Here is a 15,148-nt window from a genome sequence, read left to right on the forward strand (position 1 = left end):
TGTTAATTTTTCAGGGTCTATGGTTCACGACATTCGTTCATATTCAGCAAAAGTTCATAATCTAAGTTAATAGTAAGTTTCTTATTCAGTCGTTTGCAAAATACCTAAATGTCCAATTAAAAAGAAGTTTCGTAATTCCCCATTGACAAAAAGATATATATTCTTTAATTTGTGGATGAAATAACCTCATCTGCAAGGTTTACGCAACATTGACTTCGACCATGTTCAATTATCAATTTTTTTTTATTACCTCTTCTTACTGTCGTGTCTATGTTAATGAATTTTCTAATGTGCTACAGGCACATATTAGTGGCCTGACGGACGAGGTCACTTTCATCTCTAACCAAAACAGCGCTTTAACACGACGTGGTCTATTCATCTACTAGTAAGTTTTTTAATGGCAGTTCGAGTGCCAACTGAGGAAGCAAGGTCGTGGTAGCTACTTTATAGCATGAAAACAGCACCAACCGAGAAACTTAGAAGATGGTCGTAACTATTCTTTGCACTTCATAAATAAGTGAATCAGTAACTTGCATCGCTCTTCATAACTTTTCTTAATCAAATTCAAGTTTTATCACTTTTGAGTCTGCAACTATTTTTTGAACGTTGGAGAGTTATGATAAGAAATCGATTTTGCTAATACCCCGTTGCATGTAAAAGAGATCTGAGTGAATTGCGTTTTATGACTGTCTTCGCAGATGGGCACCGAGTGTACCTCTTGTCCCCTATAATGTACGTACATACCTCATATTGTTGGTGTACCTCTTGTCCCCTATAATGTACATACATACCTCATATTGTTCAATCAACAATTTAACTTCATTAAGAAGTTGCATTTTGGACCGACCTATAACTTAGAGCACCCTCTTTCTGGAGCGGGTATTAAATGCACACCAAATCATTCGTACCTAACTTCGATTGGTCATTCTCCATGTACGGATGACCCAATGGAGTAAGAAAGAGATTTCGCAAGCTTGGACCACATCGGGACCCGACCCGACCCCGACCCCGACCCGTATCTCTCACCAACTCAAGATCCAAACCTAATTCCACAGCAATGAACCTGGACGCGACTGTAGTAATAGCGGGGACCATTTGCTTTCCGCACCATTCAATGCATTACTATTATAATAAAATCTCCAGATTCATGGCGGCTTGCTTGGCAAACACGAGCGCCTCAACGCCCTGCGCATATCCCCCAAAAACGACAAAGAATCACCAGCGAATAAAGGGCAAGCCTGAATATTCCGCATTTTCCATTTCTGTCACCACCTCTCTCTCTCTCTCGATCGAAATGCAGAGCACGGCGTTCCGCCTCTCTCCTCCGCTCCCCTCCCTCCGGTCGCCGTCGCTTCACAGCCGCCGCTCCGGCGCCGGTTACGATGCCGTCCGCGCCTCCGCCGTCGCCGGCTCTCCCGATGACGTCCCTCCCGGCCTCGCCGCTCGTTGTTTCCCGCCCCGACGCTGGTCCTCCGTCTCTCCTTCCTCCTCCTCCTCGTCTTCGAGGCTCAGGCCGTGGAGCGGCGTGGGCGGTTTCGGTTGCGAACGTGAGGCGAGGAGTCGTTCTCGCGAGGCTCGGGCGACGTCGGTCCCGGAAGCCGCCGGCGACGGCGAGAAGTCCGGGAGCGTGGCGAGGACGTTGGAGCTCGGGCTGTTGTTTGGGTTCTGGTATCTCTTCAACATCTACTTCAACATCTATAATAAGCAGGTCCCCTTTTCCAATGATTTGGCTAGCTTCTTCTCATTTCTTGAATCGTCGTCGTCGAGTGTGTCCTGCTCGATATGTCGTGACCGTGCTTTTCGTGGTTGTTCCTCGTAGTTTTGATGGTTGCTCGGTATCCTTTCGGATTCTTTACTCACTTCATTCCGCGCTGACAGTTGTAGACTACCTTTTTGGACGTACTGAGCGATTTCGTGTTTCGGTGCTTTGATTACTGTAGTTGTTTTGTCATCAAGTTTCCGACTGCGACTCCTGTTGGTTAGATTTGTCCAACAACTGTCGAATCTCGAGTTCTGTTACATGAACAATAAGGATCGTCGTTCACTTTAAGAAATTGAAAAATCTATAAATAATGTTAAACAGGTGATGGTGATTCATCAACTGTGTTAATAGTTCGATGTTGGCAATTCCATTATTTAGTATATTAAATTTCCGCGATTACTCATGCATGTGCATTGATCGGACGGGTTAATGTGATTTTGAAAGGGCAATGTGTTCGATAGCTTTCCTAGGGCGAAATGCCTTGAGACCAGCATCATCCTTTTCACTTTGGCTGTGTCAGCCGTTAAGTGGTATAAGATGGGGGCCACGGATAGTACTTTTGGAAGCACTCGGTATTTGAGTGGTTTGAGAAAGAGAAATCTGAAAATGTTACTCGCTACAGGTTCTAAAGGTTTACCACTACCCAGCAACCGTCACTATGGTTCAATTTGCTGTGGGGTCTGTCCTTGTTCTGTTCATGTGGACATTTAATCTCTACAAAAGGCCAAACGTCAGTCGTTCACAGGTATCTGGCCATGCTATTGCAAGTCTACAGTTTTTACTCCTCGCATTCAATTTTTTTGTTTGCTCTCATTCCTGCTTTGACTGTTCTATCAACAGCTTGTGGCAATTGTCCCCCTGGCAGTGGTACACACGTTGGGTAATCTCTTCACTAACATGAGTCTTGGAAAAGTAGCTGTTTCCTTCACTCATACAATCAAGGCCATGGAGCCCTTCTTCTCGGTTATTCTCTCTGCAATGTTTCTGGCAGAGGTGCGTTTCTCTTTGGGATTTAGGTCTTAACTTTCAGGCTTTCATGATAGGATCTGGTTGATGAAACACTAGCTGCTTCGGTGATGACACGTTCTGCTTCTATTCGTGATGTCAATGTCCAATGATGTAAATGGGCCCTACTTTCTTGCGCGTCTGTTTTGCTTCTGCTCTTCGCTAATAGACCTGATGATATCTTGAACTTGGTTTATTCGGTGACTTGTGATTCTGTCGTCCGTACTCAGGGATCCTTTACTCTGACATCTCCTGGATTCTGCAGATACCAACTCTCTGGGTTGTTGGTTCCCTGGTACCAATTGTTGGTGGAGTTGCATTAGCATCCTTGACTGAGGCTTCTTTTAACTGGTAAATTTTGAATGCAAATGCATTTGTTAGATGACGATGAGTTAACTAGGATAATTTGGTTTTGTGTATAATGAGAACTATGAAATTTTTCCTGCAGTATAATACCCTTTTCTTTTCAATGTTTGTAACCTGGTTTCCTGATTCTGAAGGGTGGGGTTTTGGAGTGCAATGGCTTCAAATCTGAGTAATCAGTCTCGAAATGTTCTTAGCAAAAAGGTCATGGTCAAAAAAGAGGTGATCCATGCTGACTCTTTATCTTTTTGAGAATCTCCAGGTTGTAGTCTCGGTTTTGCACATTGACATCATGCGTCTGATTGATTTAGTCAAGCATCATTTGACAAAAAACCAAAGTAGTAAATACCATCGTCCCCATTCTTTTCTTTGTCAGATCATCATCAATGTGCTAATGCTTCTAAATTTGCTTTAGAAGAAGAAAATAATGTGAGTTTGCTGATTGTTTTATATATTTTGTATTGGCAGGAATCAATGGACAACATCACTCTCTTCTCAATTATAACAATCATGTCGTTTATTATACAATTCCCTGCGACATGTTACTTGGAAGGTTTCAAATTTACTCCTGGCTACTTTGAATTGGCCGTAAGTGTTCCCTCAAGAAAAATAAAACTCATGACTTCGAGCGGTTATGTTTTATCTTAAAGTGGGTCGTGGTTCATGTGTTTTATCATCTTGTGCAACAGGCTAAGAGTGGATTAAATGTTAAACAAGTATTGGTCAGGTCTTTACTGGCTGCCCTTTGCTTCCATGCTTATCAGCAAGTGAGTCTATCATTCCTTTGTTACTCTTATAAAATACTTGTTGTTGAACCTAGATTTTGAATGGAATTAAAATTTTAGTAATTTGATGGGCTAGATTTTCGAGATTTGAGTAAGCGCTAAGCAAAGATGGTTGAGACTTGAGAGTGGTAACCCTGCTCCAATGGAATGCTTAAGTACTGATTTCGCAATTAGTTTAAAGCAATTAGGAAGCGAAGCTCTTGTTTGTCTTGCTAATTTCTTAATCTACGCTTTAATTATGAGCTCTTGGTTGGTTACTTTCATTTGAACCAAAAAAGATGTACCTTTTCCTTTAGGGTTTTGTACTCTAGCAAGATAGTTTTTTTTAGAAAAGTCCAGATAATCTTGCTATACTTAGTGGTAAATGACAACATGTCTATCTGTGCATAAACATTGGTTATAGATGCTCTTAATAAAAATGAACTTTCCAGAATAGTGTTATGTTTATGTGATGTTCTCTAGATAGGCCATTTTGTCAGATAATGGATACTAGGTCTTGTGATATAGCATCTCGGCTTGTCAGAGCACATGGCATCTGGTATAGTGAGTCAGTGACAATATTTACATGTAATATAACCGATGGAAGTCCATTTAAGCCCATCCTTCCAGGAGCCCAATCTACACACTCATGTTATAGACAATGATGACACTGACTTCTCTTGGTGGAATTACGCAGGTCTCCTACATGATTTTACAGAGAGTATCTCCTGTCAGCCATTCTGTTGGTAATTGTGTGAAACGAGTTGTGGTCATTGTCAGTTCTGTTCTTTTCTTCCGAACACCGGTTTCCCCCATCAATTCTATAGGTAATGTTGGAATTATTTCCTCACCTTGATTTTGCAGCTTTCATTGAAACCCAGACTTTTGTTTAGCATAAATTATTCTGTTTGTTTGCATCTCTGTTTGCTGCACGATTCGAATCCAGAAATCGGCTGACATTGTTTTGTTTGCTGATGCAGGTACCGGCATTGCCCTCGCTGGGGTTTTCCTTTACTCCAGAGTGAAGAAAATTAAACCGAAGCCAAAGATGGCATGAAATCAGTTTGGGAAACGCTGTTAGCTTAGATCTGGAATTTAGATATGCTTTATCTCATACAAGCAGCAATCGATTTGCTTGTAGGTCTGGCAGAATTTGCCATTTGCTTTTACTTTGCACGAGGTTTATTCTTTTGCAAAACTCAATAATTGTATCCCGATTGATTGGCAATGGCAAGGCCCCATAAGTTCTCCATCTTTTCCATGACGTCGCAGTTTGGAAATCGTGAAAGCCACATCCATAATGATTATTTTGTTATTGATATCAAAGAATTCGTAGGAACAAGTTGATCAATGAAGTTAATTTAGTTGGTATCTTGGCGAACTGATCAGCTGATTATTCTTTCAGTTGGTTAGTAATTATTCATTATCATTAGTATTGGCATACGATGCTAATTGGCATGTGATAAACTAATTAGAAAAAAAAGGAGCGATGCCCTAGCAGCGCTATCTCTCTTGGCGCATTAGCAATGGGTAATGCTCTCTTTAGGAAACGATCCTAAATAACGAATATACTCGGATCAACAAATCAAAAGGAACCGGCCATGCAGTGTCATAATCACTATAACACGCCAAAGGAGAATAAGAAAAGAAAAAGAACCATCCATTATTGTGCTGCATAGTGCTGAGTGAGAGGGATTGCACGACATATTTAATTAGAAAATGAGGAAAAGATGGACCGTCGTAATCTCTAAAGGCACCTTTGCTCAAAAGCTTTCTTAGGATCGCTTTCGTCGATTTCTGAGTGGCTGGGGAAATCGTAGGGCATTTCTTCGGCACAGAGCCAAGCTCCATTGAACACCCGGATAACTTCTTGGTAAACCACTGCGTTACCTTCTGGCGTCAGGTGCAGCCCGTCACTGTAAACGAATTGAAGTACGAGGAAAAGATTTATAACTCAAGATTCAAAAAGCGATCCAACAATACAAGTTTCGGGGATGCGGATTTCAAGATAAGAAAAGTCGGAACCTTTATTAAGTAAAATTAGGAAAGTTCCGTTATACCACTTCTAGATGTTTTATGATATGACCAACCTCAGAAATTTTTTCTGCCACCCCTCAGTCTCCTGCATCTTGGACCATATATCGATTGCCCGGACCCCCAATTCGTCGGATAACTGAACGCACTGCTGCGCGTAAGTTCCAGTCACTTCGTTGGTCCTTTCTGGCAGCTCTCTAGCATTCTTGCCATACAATGATCTGCCATCACATTGTAAGAAGTTCGTCTAAAATAATGTTATAGATGGCAATCAAAACCGAGGAGATAGAGGATGATTAATCAATTCCTAGGGGCCTAGAAAGGTTTGAACATCTGGATTAAAGATTAAAAAAAAAAAAATCATAATATTCCTTTTTTCCAATTGCAAAGGTAAAAATCTTCCTCAGAGGGACGACTACAGATTAAGTGCATGCAGTCAGACAGTGACTTCACTCAGAATGCATGCAATGGTTAGAGAAGTTGTGGATCCTCATAAAATTTTAGAAGAAAAAGAAGTGTTGTACTTGTTCACGAAAGTTTGATGAAATTTGAGCATAAGGAAGGTAAGGTAGCAACTAAGATTACACAGAAGGAAAAGCAAAGTGTCATGCCATATCATATTGTGCCGGAATGACTTATTATACTGCAACAAAGGAGAAGTGTATACCCAGCATATTCATTACGTCCTTCCTCGTCAACTGGCGGTGGGGTAATAAGCACAATTAACATTGTGGGGGAACATTTCTGAGAAGGAGAAAGAGAGTTAACTTGTAGCTTCCAAATACTAAGACAGGCAAAGACATCTGCAGAGCATGGCCTGTATATCACAAAGTTCAGATCTTTCCGTGTAAGATGGCATAATGACTGTTTCGAGGTTTGACTAGCAATCACCAAACCGAGCAACAAGATCGTCAGTTCATGATCGGTGACAAAGTGTGGATCACGTATCTCCAATGAAAATCTGAACTAAGATGCAAAAATTCTAGATACACACTAGTAATGCAACATGGAGAACTTAAAATAACATTTCTACTTTTAATAGCTCAACTAAACCAAAGTGATCGGAACCTTGAGATGATGAACGATCTTCTTGAGGTTCTCCTTGTATTCATCGATAGGCACATGTTGACGTTCACTCGTTCTTCCCGCAAGAGCTGCATCATTAGCCCCGAAAAAAATTGTGGTGGCTACTGGAGGCTTTGAAGAGTCCTACAAAGTCAGCCACAAGATATATATGTTCAGGTTATGTTTGATGAGTGAAAATGGAAACACAACTCTAAACATTTAAACTGTTTGATATGATTATCTAATGTGATGTGCATGCCATCTTCCGAAGGTTGCAGCTTTTCAGCTGCAGTCTAGCAAACTATGATTTGAGCTGGCCCCATGATCTGATCTCAAGGTACAAAACGTCAAACCATGTTTTAACCCACAAGATCAATCTTTTGAAAGAGCTGACATGGGTCGCATTTCACACGGTTCCAAAGTAAGAACTAACATGTTAAAATCCTCTAGGCCTCGCATTTCCCTATTCTTTAGCACGATCTACAAGATACCCCAACCAAAATTCGTCGACCCGGAATCGTCAATTCCGAAAAGTCCTTCATTTACAAATCCAACAACTAGAACAAACATTACAGCGAGAATCAAGAATCCGCTGCCAATGGGTTCAAGAAACACGATAGGGAATTCACCCAGAAAGGAAAAGATCACGCACCAGAGGGAAAATGTGGTGCAGCAAGAAGAGAGCCCATCGGGTGTTGTACCCGCCGTACCCACGAAGGACTACATCGGCCTGCACAGCACCCAGAGAACAAACAAAAAAACACAAAAACAAAAACAGATCACGCGCCGAAGAACTAATCACACGCGTCGAGAAGCGAGAGAGGCGGCGCCTCACCTTGCGAGAGTAGGTGTCGGCGAGGGCGGCGCCCCATCCGCCCGGCCGGAAGGACAGCTGCGTTATGGAATCCCCGAACAGCACGATCGCCGGCCTCATCCTGCTTCGCACGGGCGGAACTGGGACTGGGACTGGAACAGGAACTAAGAACTGGAAGTGGATTCCGTGTGCACGTGCGGGAAACAGGGGCAGGAAGGGGCAATGATTATCGCGTCAGGAGAACGCCGATACCGCCGCTACACATTATCTTCCCTTGTTTTATTCCAATCATCCTTTTTCTTCCCTTGTTTTATTCCAATCATCTTTTTTTCTGCCAGTGTTTGGCTTTCTCTTATAACAATGGAACTTGATTCTATAGGCGATTCTTTACTTTTCTTCATTTTTTTTCAATATAAAAAAGGGATAAATGCTACAAAAATTTTAAAATTTGTCACGAAAAATAAGGTTAAAACTTAAAATCAAATTTTAAAACTTTCAAATTGTTTCATCGAATTAAAGTTAACGCCGTCAACTTTTTAACGAAAAATGCTAACGTGACATTTAAAATTAAATTTTATTTTCCATGTGGTATTTTTATTTTTTTATTTAAATTAGATTTAAAAATTAGAAAATAAAAGTTAAATTTATTTAAAAAACAAAAAACAAAAAAAAAAAAAAAAAAATGGCAATCGCCACCCATCGCTGACAATGGCGCGGCAAGGAGGAGCTGCCTTTTTTTTTAACAATTTAAAAAAAAATTAACTTTTCTTTTTTAGTTTTTAAATCTATCTTTTTTTAAAAAAATGAATAAAAATAATTTAAAAAGCCATGTGAAAATGAAAAATTATTTAAAGTTTCACGTTCGCACCATGTCGCATTTTCCATTAAAAAGTCGATGGTGTTAACTTTAGGACTCGATTGAAATAATTTGACAAGTTTTATGATTTGATTGCATTTTTTCAAATTTTAAGACTCAACCGCATTTTCGTAATAATTTTTACGACTTCGTAGCACTTATCCTTAAAAAAATAGAAATCCATTTTATAATTTTTTTTATTTTCAAAAATAGATTTTAAATAGAGTTAAGAAATAAAAAAATTACTTTCTTTTGTTTTCAAAAACGACTCTAGGATCAAATCAATTTTCTTTTTTTCTATTGTCTTTTCTTTCATTTTCTCTTATTCTTCCTCATTGCCGCTTGCCGGCCATGACAACAGCCAATGAGTAGTTGGACGAGGTCCATTGAGCCAATGGGTGAGCGAGCATTATACTAAGAAAAAAATATGAGTCTTGCTAAATGCATTTTTTTCTTCGATTAGAGAAGAATAAGAGAAAAAGAGAAAAATATAATAAAAGTATTAAAAAATTAGAAGAAATTCTAAGTTACAAAAAAAAAAATTATGAGTTATAATGCATTTTTATTCCAAAAATACAAATTTTTGACAGCCATCAAAGGCCTTCAAATGCTTATAAACTTGTATAGGAAATAGAATAAAAAAAAATCATTTCTAAGTATAAATTATTTTCAGGAAGTGAATGATTACCAAACAAGTTCTTACTAACAATAAAAGGTAAAAGAATTAGGCACTCTCCATTGCTCCGAAGATTCGGATAATTATAAAAAATTTCTTAAACTTATTGCGATTATACCAATTTAATTTGAAACTTTTTAATTTAATCAATTTAGTCCAAAACTTTTTAATGATTTGCTGATTCAATTTATCTGGTTAATTTTGGATGTAAATCATTAACAAATATGTTGACCGCTTAACATGACACTGCTGATTTTCACATTTACAGCTTTTATAGTTTTTTGATACAATTCTTTTTTTTCTTCTATTTATTTTTTAAATGAGGTCAATGAGGGTGTGGGGTCCCTTGCCCAAACTTGGTGAGGGCAATGACGCCCTTGTGTGATCAGTGGTGGAAAATAAAATAAAATGAGAAAAAGAAAATGCAAAGGTTTGAAAAAAAGTTGAAAATTTTGTTTATATTAGCGTTGGCCATGCCATGCATAATTGCTGATATCATCAATTTTCAATTAAAACAACTATATTGACAAATCATAAAAAATATTCGAGACTAAATTTATCAAATTAAATTATTTAGAAGTAAATTGACACGAGTATAATACATTGTTGGTAATTTCCCACCAAATATCCATATTCTACTCCGGAGAGCATTCAAAAGCTTTTATAAATTGTTTGCTATCGACACTCGAAATTGCCCAAACTTGTGACTGTCGATAAGACTGGGCAAGGCATGACGGGGCTGAAATTGACTATGAATCTTTTTGATTGGCCATAGGTCACCGAGTGTCGAGGCACGAGATGTCCATAAGTGAAAACTGGATTTAGTTCAAAGAAGGACAAAAGTTAAAGCTAAGATCAATCAATCAAGAGCAACGTACAAGTTCTGGTCACGAGGTCAACAATTTCGGCTAATGTGATAAGCACTTCATAAAGGTCATAAATTTCTAAGGCCACTAACGGTGATGACCATAACCGTTAGACACAGAAGACATGAAGCATGGATCGAATCGATTTTTTTATCATTATTCGTAAATACGGATTGCTGAATTTCATGAGTCATGTAAGTTATTATTTATTTTCTTTGCAATCGTTTTTAACATTTTGGTAACTACGAATATTTGGATTGTAATTCGAGCAATGTATAATTAGTCAATCATTGAATAGTAATTGTTTTTATTTTATTTTTCCATTATCTTCATGTTTAGAAACCCTTTTAAATGACCGGCAGATATTACTTGCAATTTTCGTACCTCTAAATTTGTTGTCAATTCGTGTTTCCTATAAAAAAAAAATCAACAAATAATCATTCATATCATCTATCAATTTTCATATTACTTAAATTTTTAATATGCAAAGTCTAAAGACTAAATTGAAGATTTACTAATAATTTAAAGATCACGTCTAAGATTGTATATTTGGTCAAACTTCGTAGATTGATTGCACAAATTAAATGTATAATGACACCATCGCCCGTCGGACCAAAACTCAGGATAATAACCCGGAAACAATATGGAGATCATTATAAAAAAAAAAAGAAGGAAAAAAGACAAAAAGCTCACAAGATTCTCTGTATCCGAAACGGCGGTCACCGTTAAAGTCGACGGCGAAGCCGCTTTCCGCACCGTCTTTGGGGAATCTAATAGTTGCAGCGATCCCGACGCCACCACCACCACCATCATTTCCCCGCACTTCTTCACCACTTCGTCGCCCAGAGCTCCAAGCAAGCCGGCGACTCCTCCTCCTCCTCGCGGCCGAGCTAGGGTTTCTTCGAGCTCCGGGATCCTCGCCTTCTCGAGTTCTTTTTCCCCGGAAACCATGGAGAAAGTCAGGAGAGCGTCGCACGCCGGCTCGTGGTACACCGACAACCGTGAGTCCCGCCGATCACCTTCCCCTCCTCGCTCCCGAACCCCAAAGCTCGTCTTCCCCCTCCGGCGATTGACGACCGGCGACGGATTCTTGTCTAAGACTCGCTTCGCGATTCTCGGTCATTCCTCTTTTTTTTTTTTTTGGGCTTTTGATTGTAAGGAAGTCGCGAATCGAGAGAATCTGTGCAGAGGCACCGGGCGTTTTCCCTGATAATGACACGGCTCGGGGGCCGAAGCAAAGTCAATCGTCGATCAAACGTCGGTGCAATTGGGTCGCTCATGAGTTTTTTTTTTTTATCTTTCTGGAATTGTAGTGATTCGATGATTTTGCGATGGGATGTCGTCGGCGTGGCTTGCGAAGCGAGAAATTAGCTTCATTTAGTGACTATCTTGGGAGATGAGTTCTTCTCTTTGGTCTAACTTGAGAAATTAGTTAGCTTTCTTCAAACTAAAACCAAGAAGTTCCTATGGATCGAGGAAATGTAGAAGCACTGGGCTAGTCAGTGAATTTTGCTTGATTTTTTTGTCTGAACGCGTCGGTTGTGACGATATCTGTGTTTTTTGTATGATCATCAGCTAAGAAATTGGGGGAGGAACTCGAGGGATGGCTTAGAGCAGCTGCCCTGGAAAAATCTCCTGATGTAAGAGGCGTGATTGCTCCGTAAGTATGGGAAGTCTTATCTGGGTCTTCTCTTGATCCAATTATGTTATCATCGGTTATACTCAACGTTTGCTATTTCGTTCTATGTGTTCGTGATGCTTTGCTCGATGGCCCTGGAGTACAGGCACGCCGGTTATTCGTATTCTGGAAGGGCTGCTGCTTTTGCGTTTGGAAATATAGATCCTACAAACATGTACTTCTTCTTATCTCTGTTTATGAGCAATTTTATCCACCAAACATCTCCATTTGATTGCAATAGTACCGTGTAGCGCCCCTAAAAGAAATGCTAAAAAGGAGAAATACAAGAAAACTAAAATGCATACCAAAAGTGAAAAATTTAAAGCACTTGACAGAGTTTGTTTCATTTCTATTATCTCACCGATATATAATTTCAGTTCTAGGATATTCCTCCTTGGACCATCTCATCACTACTACACGCCCAAATGTGCTCTTTCAACCGCTACTGTTTACAAGACTCCTGTTGGCGACCTTCCCATCGATTTGGAAGGTATTTTAAAGCTAGTTTTATCATGTTTGAAATTTTTAACTTTCAAGGGAGATAGATTTTCCCTGAGTCTTCTATGTAATGTTGTAATCTGAAGTGTGGGCTGTGGAGAAGATGAGAAAGTTGGTCCAGGTGGAAGATTGTTGCATAAGAACATGCGTTATTGGCAATGCAGACCCTGTATGCTTTGTTTTCATTTTTATTTGTCCAATTGATGTTTGCTCCCGATCAAGAAATTCGTTGGTGTTTAAAAAGATCCTATTTACGACGTGCTATGTTCTTATGATGTGCTTTCCGTGTAAGAAAGTCTTCCTGCTTCCTTTGAATTGACATTAATTGTGTGAAAGTTTTGATGATATTTTCCATTGGTATTCTGAAATTAAATGTTTGCCTCAAGTTGCCCTTTTTATACCTTAACTTCAGTTATTGAGGAATTAAAAGCAACTGGGAAATTTGAGCTGATGGATCTTCGAATTGACGAGGCCGAGCACAGCATGGAAATGCACTTGCCATACCTTGCCAAAGTCTTTGAGGGGTACTACCTCTGGGACTAATTAAGTCTTTTTTGCTTCTTTTTGTTGACGTTTACTGTTTAGTGGTTATTATGCAGGCACTCTGTAAAAGTAGTACCTATATTGGTTGGTGCGGTTAACCCCGAAAATGAGGCCATGTACGGGCGATTGCTGGCCAAATATATAGATGATCCAAGCAACTTTTTCTCAGTATCCTCAGATTTTTGTCATTGGGGAGCACGGTATGTACAGCTCAAATTTGCTAGTCATCTAAAGAGAACATTTGATCCACTTTGGTGCGCTCTGCTATTTTCATTGGGAAATTATTATAAGCTGGACCTTGAAGTTCTTTTCAGTTATGTTGAAGATATTTTGTAATGTGGAGTCTAAGTTATCACAAGGGTAATCAGCAAGAGTACCACTACCAATGCCGAACATTCATTTTGTGATCATGACTCGTGAACAATTTTGACTCTGTGAAGTTTAATTCTTAAGCTTTACAACATGGATGCAGTACATAGAAATATGTCGTAGCTAGAGAACTGTGGTGGCGTGGTTTCATTCCTTCTTCAGCCTAGTTTGCTTTAATATTTTTGCAGCAGGTTGTTGATGTTCTGATTAAGGCTATTGATTTGCCAAAGGGAAAGCCGGTTCTTTCTAACCCTTTCTGCCTGAACTTGGCCTTGATTTGTTGTTTGATTCAATCTGCCTTCCACAGAGGATTTCATGGAATTGGCAAGCAATGGAGATGCTTTGTTGTTGCTGTCTGTCTTACTAACCTGGTGCTCATCTTTTGTGTTAGGAAGATCGAGGATGGACTTAATGAATATCCACAGCCACGTTTTTCTTTTACTCACGAGACTGTGAAATAGTTATCCAAAGATGATCTAAATCTTAATCTGATCTGATTGCGTTGTGTTTGGCCTTTGGGGAGCTTGTTGAGATTCTCCATTTGACGTATCTCTGCCTGCGGTCTATTTCAGCTTCAACTACACACACTACGACAAAAAATATGGTGATATCTACAAGTCCATAGAGGCCTTGGACAAGATGGGGATGGATATAATAGAAACTGGAGATCCGAATGCATTCAAACGGTATCTAATTGAGTACGACAACACAATTTGCGGACGTCATCCAATTAGCGTTTTTCTACATGTAAGACCTCAGATCATCATGACATTGCTTGAATGCCTTAATGAATTAGCTGACCTGACAGCTGTTCGCATAAGGAAAAGTCTGATTAGTTGTTGCAAGAAATCCGGACATAGCATTCAGATAGAGCTTGGCATGAGTGAGATTTGCATATAAATTTATGGTATCATTTCATGCTCCATCTTCTATAAATCATCTCTGACAGGTTTTTTTGTCTGGTCATATCACTGTCCAGTGTCTACCACAAATATCTGGCTTATAGTTCTAACCATGCAATCACAAGAGTGCCCGAGTAATGACAAGTCAGACTATCTTGACATGGAGCATCATTTTTTGTGCTCACGCATCTCCTTTCTTACTTCATTAGCTAGTAGCAACTTTGTATTACCACAATGGAAGCATGCCAGTATCACAAGTATCTATAAGCCAGATGAATCCAGTCAGTCGAGTTCTAATATAAAGACGTTAGAACTGGAAATGGCTCCCTTCAAGGACGTTAGCACTTACAAGCAAAAATGTAATGGGCACGTGGATTTTGGTTTCGCCACCATGGCAGCACATACGCATTTTAGATTTTGCTGTGAAGTTCTCCTGGTGCATGGCCTTGTAGATGCAGGTGTTTAAGGTTTCTGTCTAATCTCCTCTCCTCTTATTCCTTTTTTCATGATCAGATGTCGATGAACTGCTCTACCAAGATAAAGATAAAGTTCCTCCGGTACGAGCAGTCGAGCCAGTGCAAGAGCATGAGAGACAGCAGCGTAAGCTACGCATCCGCAGCAGCAAAGGCCGATGCTTGATAGCTGTCGAGATATCTCTCTCGAGGGAGAAATGCTTGCGCGCCTCTGAAAATTGAATGTAAAAGATGATGAACCCATGACTGTTCTGAGATTAACAAGCAGACCCTCTTTTCTTTGTGGGCTAATTGTTATGATAATTCAGCAGTGGGAGATATTGATCTCAAGTATTTTTCAACTGCAGTGCAGCAATGGGATCAAAACCTACGATAGCATTAGCATTACCGAAAGGGCTTCATAATTTACACGGTATTCGTTTTCGAGGAACACATGGATGCTGCGCCTTAACAGCCGTCCGGATTACATGGGATCAAACG

At 39.7% G+C, this 15,148-nt stretch overlaps 3 protein-coding genes across 3 annotated transcripts; 2 read left to right on the plus strand and 1 right to left on the minus strand.

Annotated features, from left to right (window-relative positions):
* The first annotated feature begins 1,143 nt into the window (after nt 1-1,143).
* LOC104426260 (triose phosphate/phosphate translocator, non-green plastid, chloroplastic) lies at nt 1,144-5,155 on the plus strand. The gene is made up of 9 exons (XM_010039254.3): nt 1,144-1,708; nt 2,385-2,507; nt 2,603-2,755; nt 3,033-3,118; nt 3,268-3,352; nt 3,599-3,718; nt 3,820-3,897; nt 4,592-4,721; nt 4,875-5,155. The coding sequence occupies exons 1-9, from the start codon at nt 1,148-1,150 to the stop codon at nt 4,949-4,951; spliced, it is 1,413 nt and encodes a 470-aa protein (XP_010037556.2). The 5' UTR covers nt 1,144-1,147; the 3' UTR covers nt 4,952-5,155.
* Nucleotides 5,156-5,454: 299 nt separating this feature from the next.
* Nucleotides 5,455-8,064, minus strand: LOC104426261 (GDSL esterase/lipase At5g62930). Its single transcript, XM_010039255.3, has 6 exons — nt 7,829-8,064; nt 7,646-7,723; nt 6,997-7,137; nt 6,596-6,672; nt 5,985-6,149; nt 5,455-5,810 (listed from the first exon to the last, which is right to left on the minus strand). The coding sequence occupies exons 1-6, from the start codon at nt 7,925-7,927 to the stop codon at nt 5,642-5,644; spliced, it is 729 nt and encodes a 242-aa protein (XP_010037557.1). The 5' UTR covers nt 7,928-8,064; the 3' UTR covers nt 5,455-5,641.
* A 2,924-nt stretch (nt 8,065-10,988) lies between these two features.
* On the plus strand, nt 10,989-14,998 carry LOC104426263 (protein MEMO1). Its single transcript, XM_010039257.2, has 8 exons — nt 10,989-11,206; nt 11,781-11,865; nt 11,990-12,058; nt 12,261-12,373; nt 12,794-12,905; nt 12,981-13,124; nt 13,866-14,040; nt 14,709-14,998. The coding sequence occupies exons 1-8, from the start codon at nt 11,155-11,157 to the stop codon at nt 14,832-14,834; spliced, it is 876 nt and encodes a 291-aa protein (XP_010037559.2). The 5' UTR covers nt 10,989-11,154; the 3' UTR covers nt 14,835-14,998.
* Nucleotides 14,999-15,148: the final 150 nt, after the last annotated feature.

The sequence above is a fragment of the Eucalyptus grandis genome, chromosome 11 (assembly GCF_016545825.1).
Source record: "Eucalyptus grandis isolate ANBG69807.140 chromosome 11, ASM1654582v1, whole genome shotgun sequence".
Taxonomy (NCBI): domain Eukaryota; kingdom Viridiplantae; phylum Streptophyta; class Magnoliopsida; order Myrtales; family Myrtaceae; genus Eucalyptus; species Eucalyptus grandis.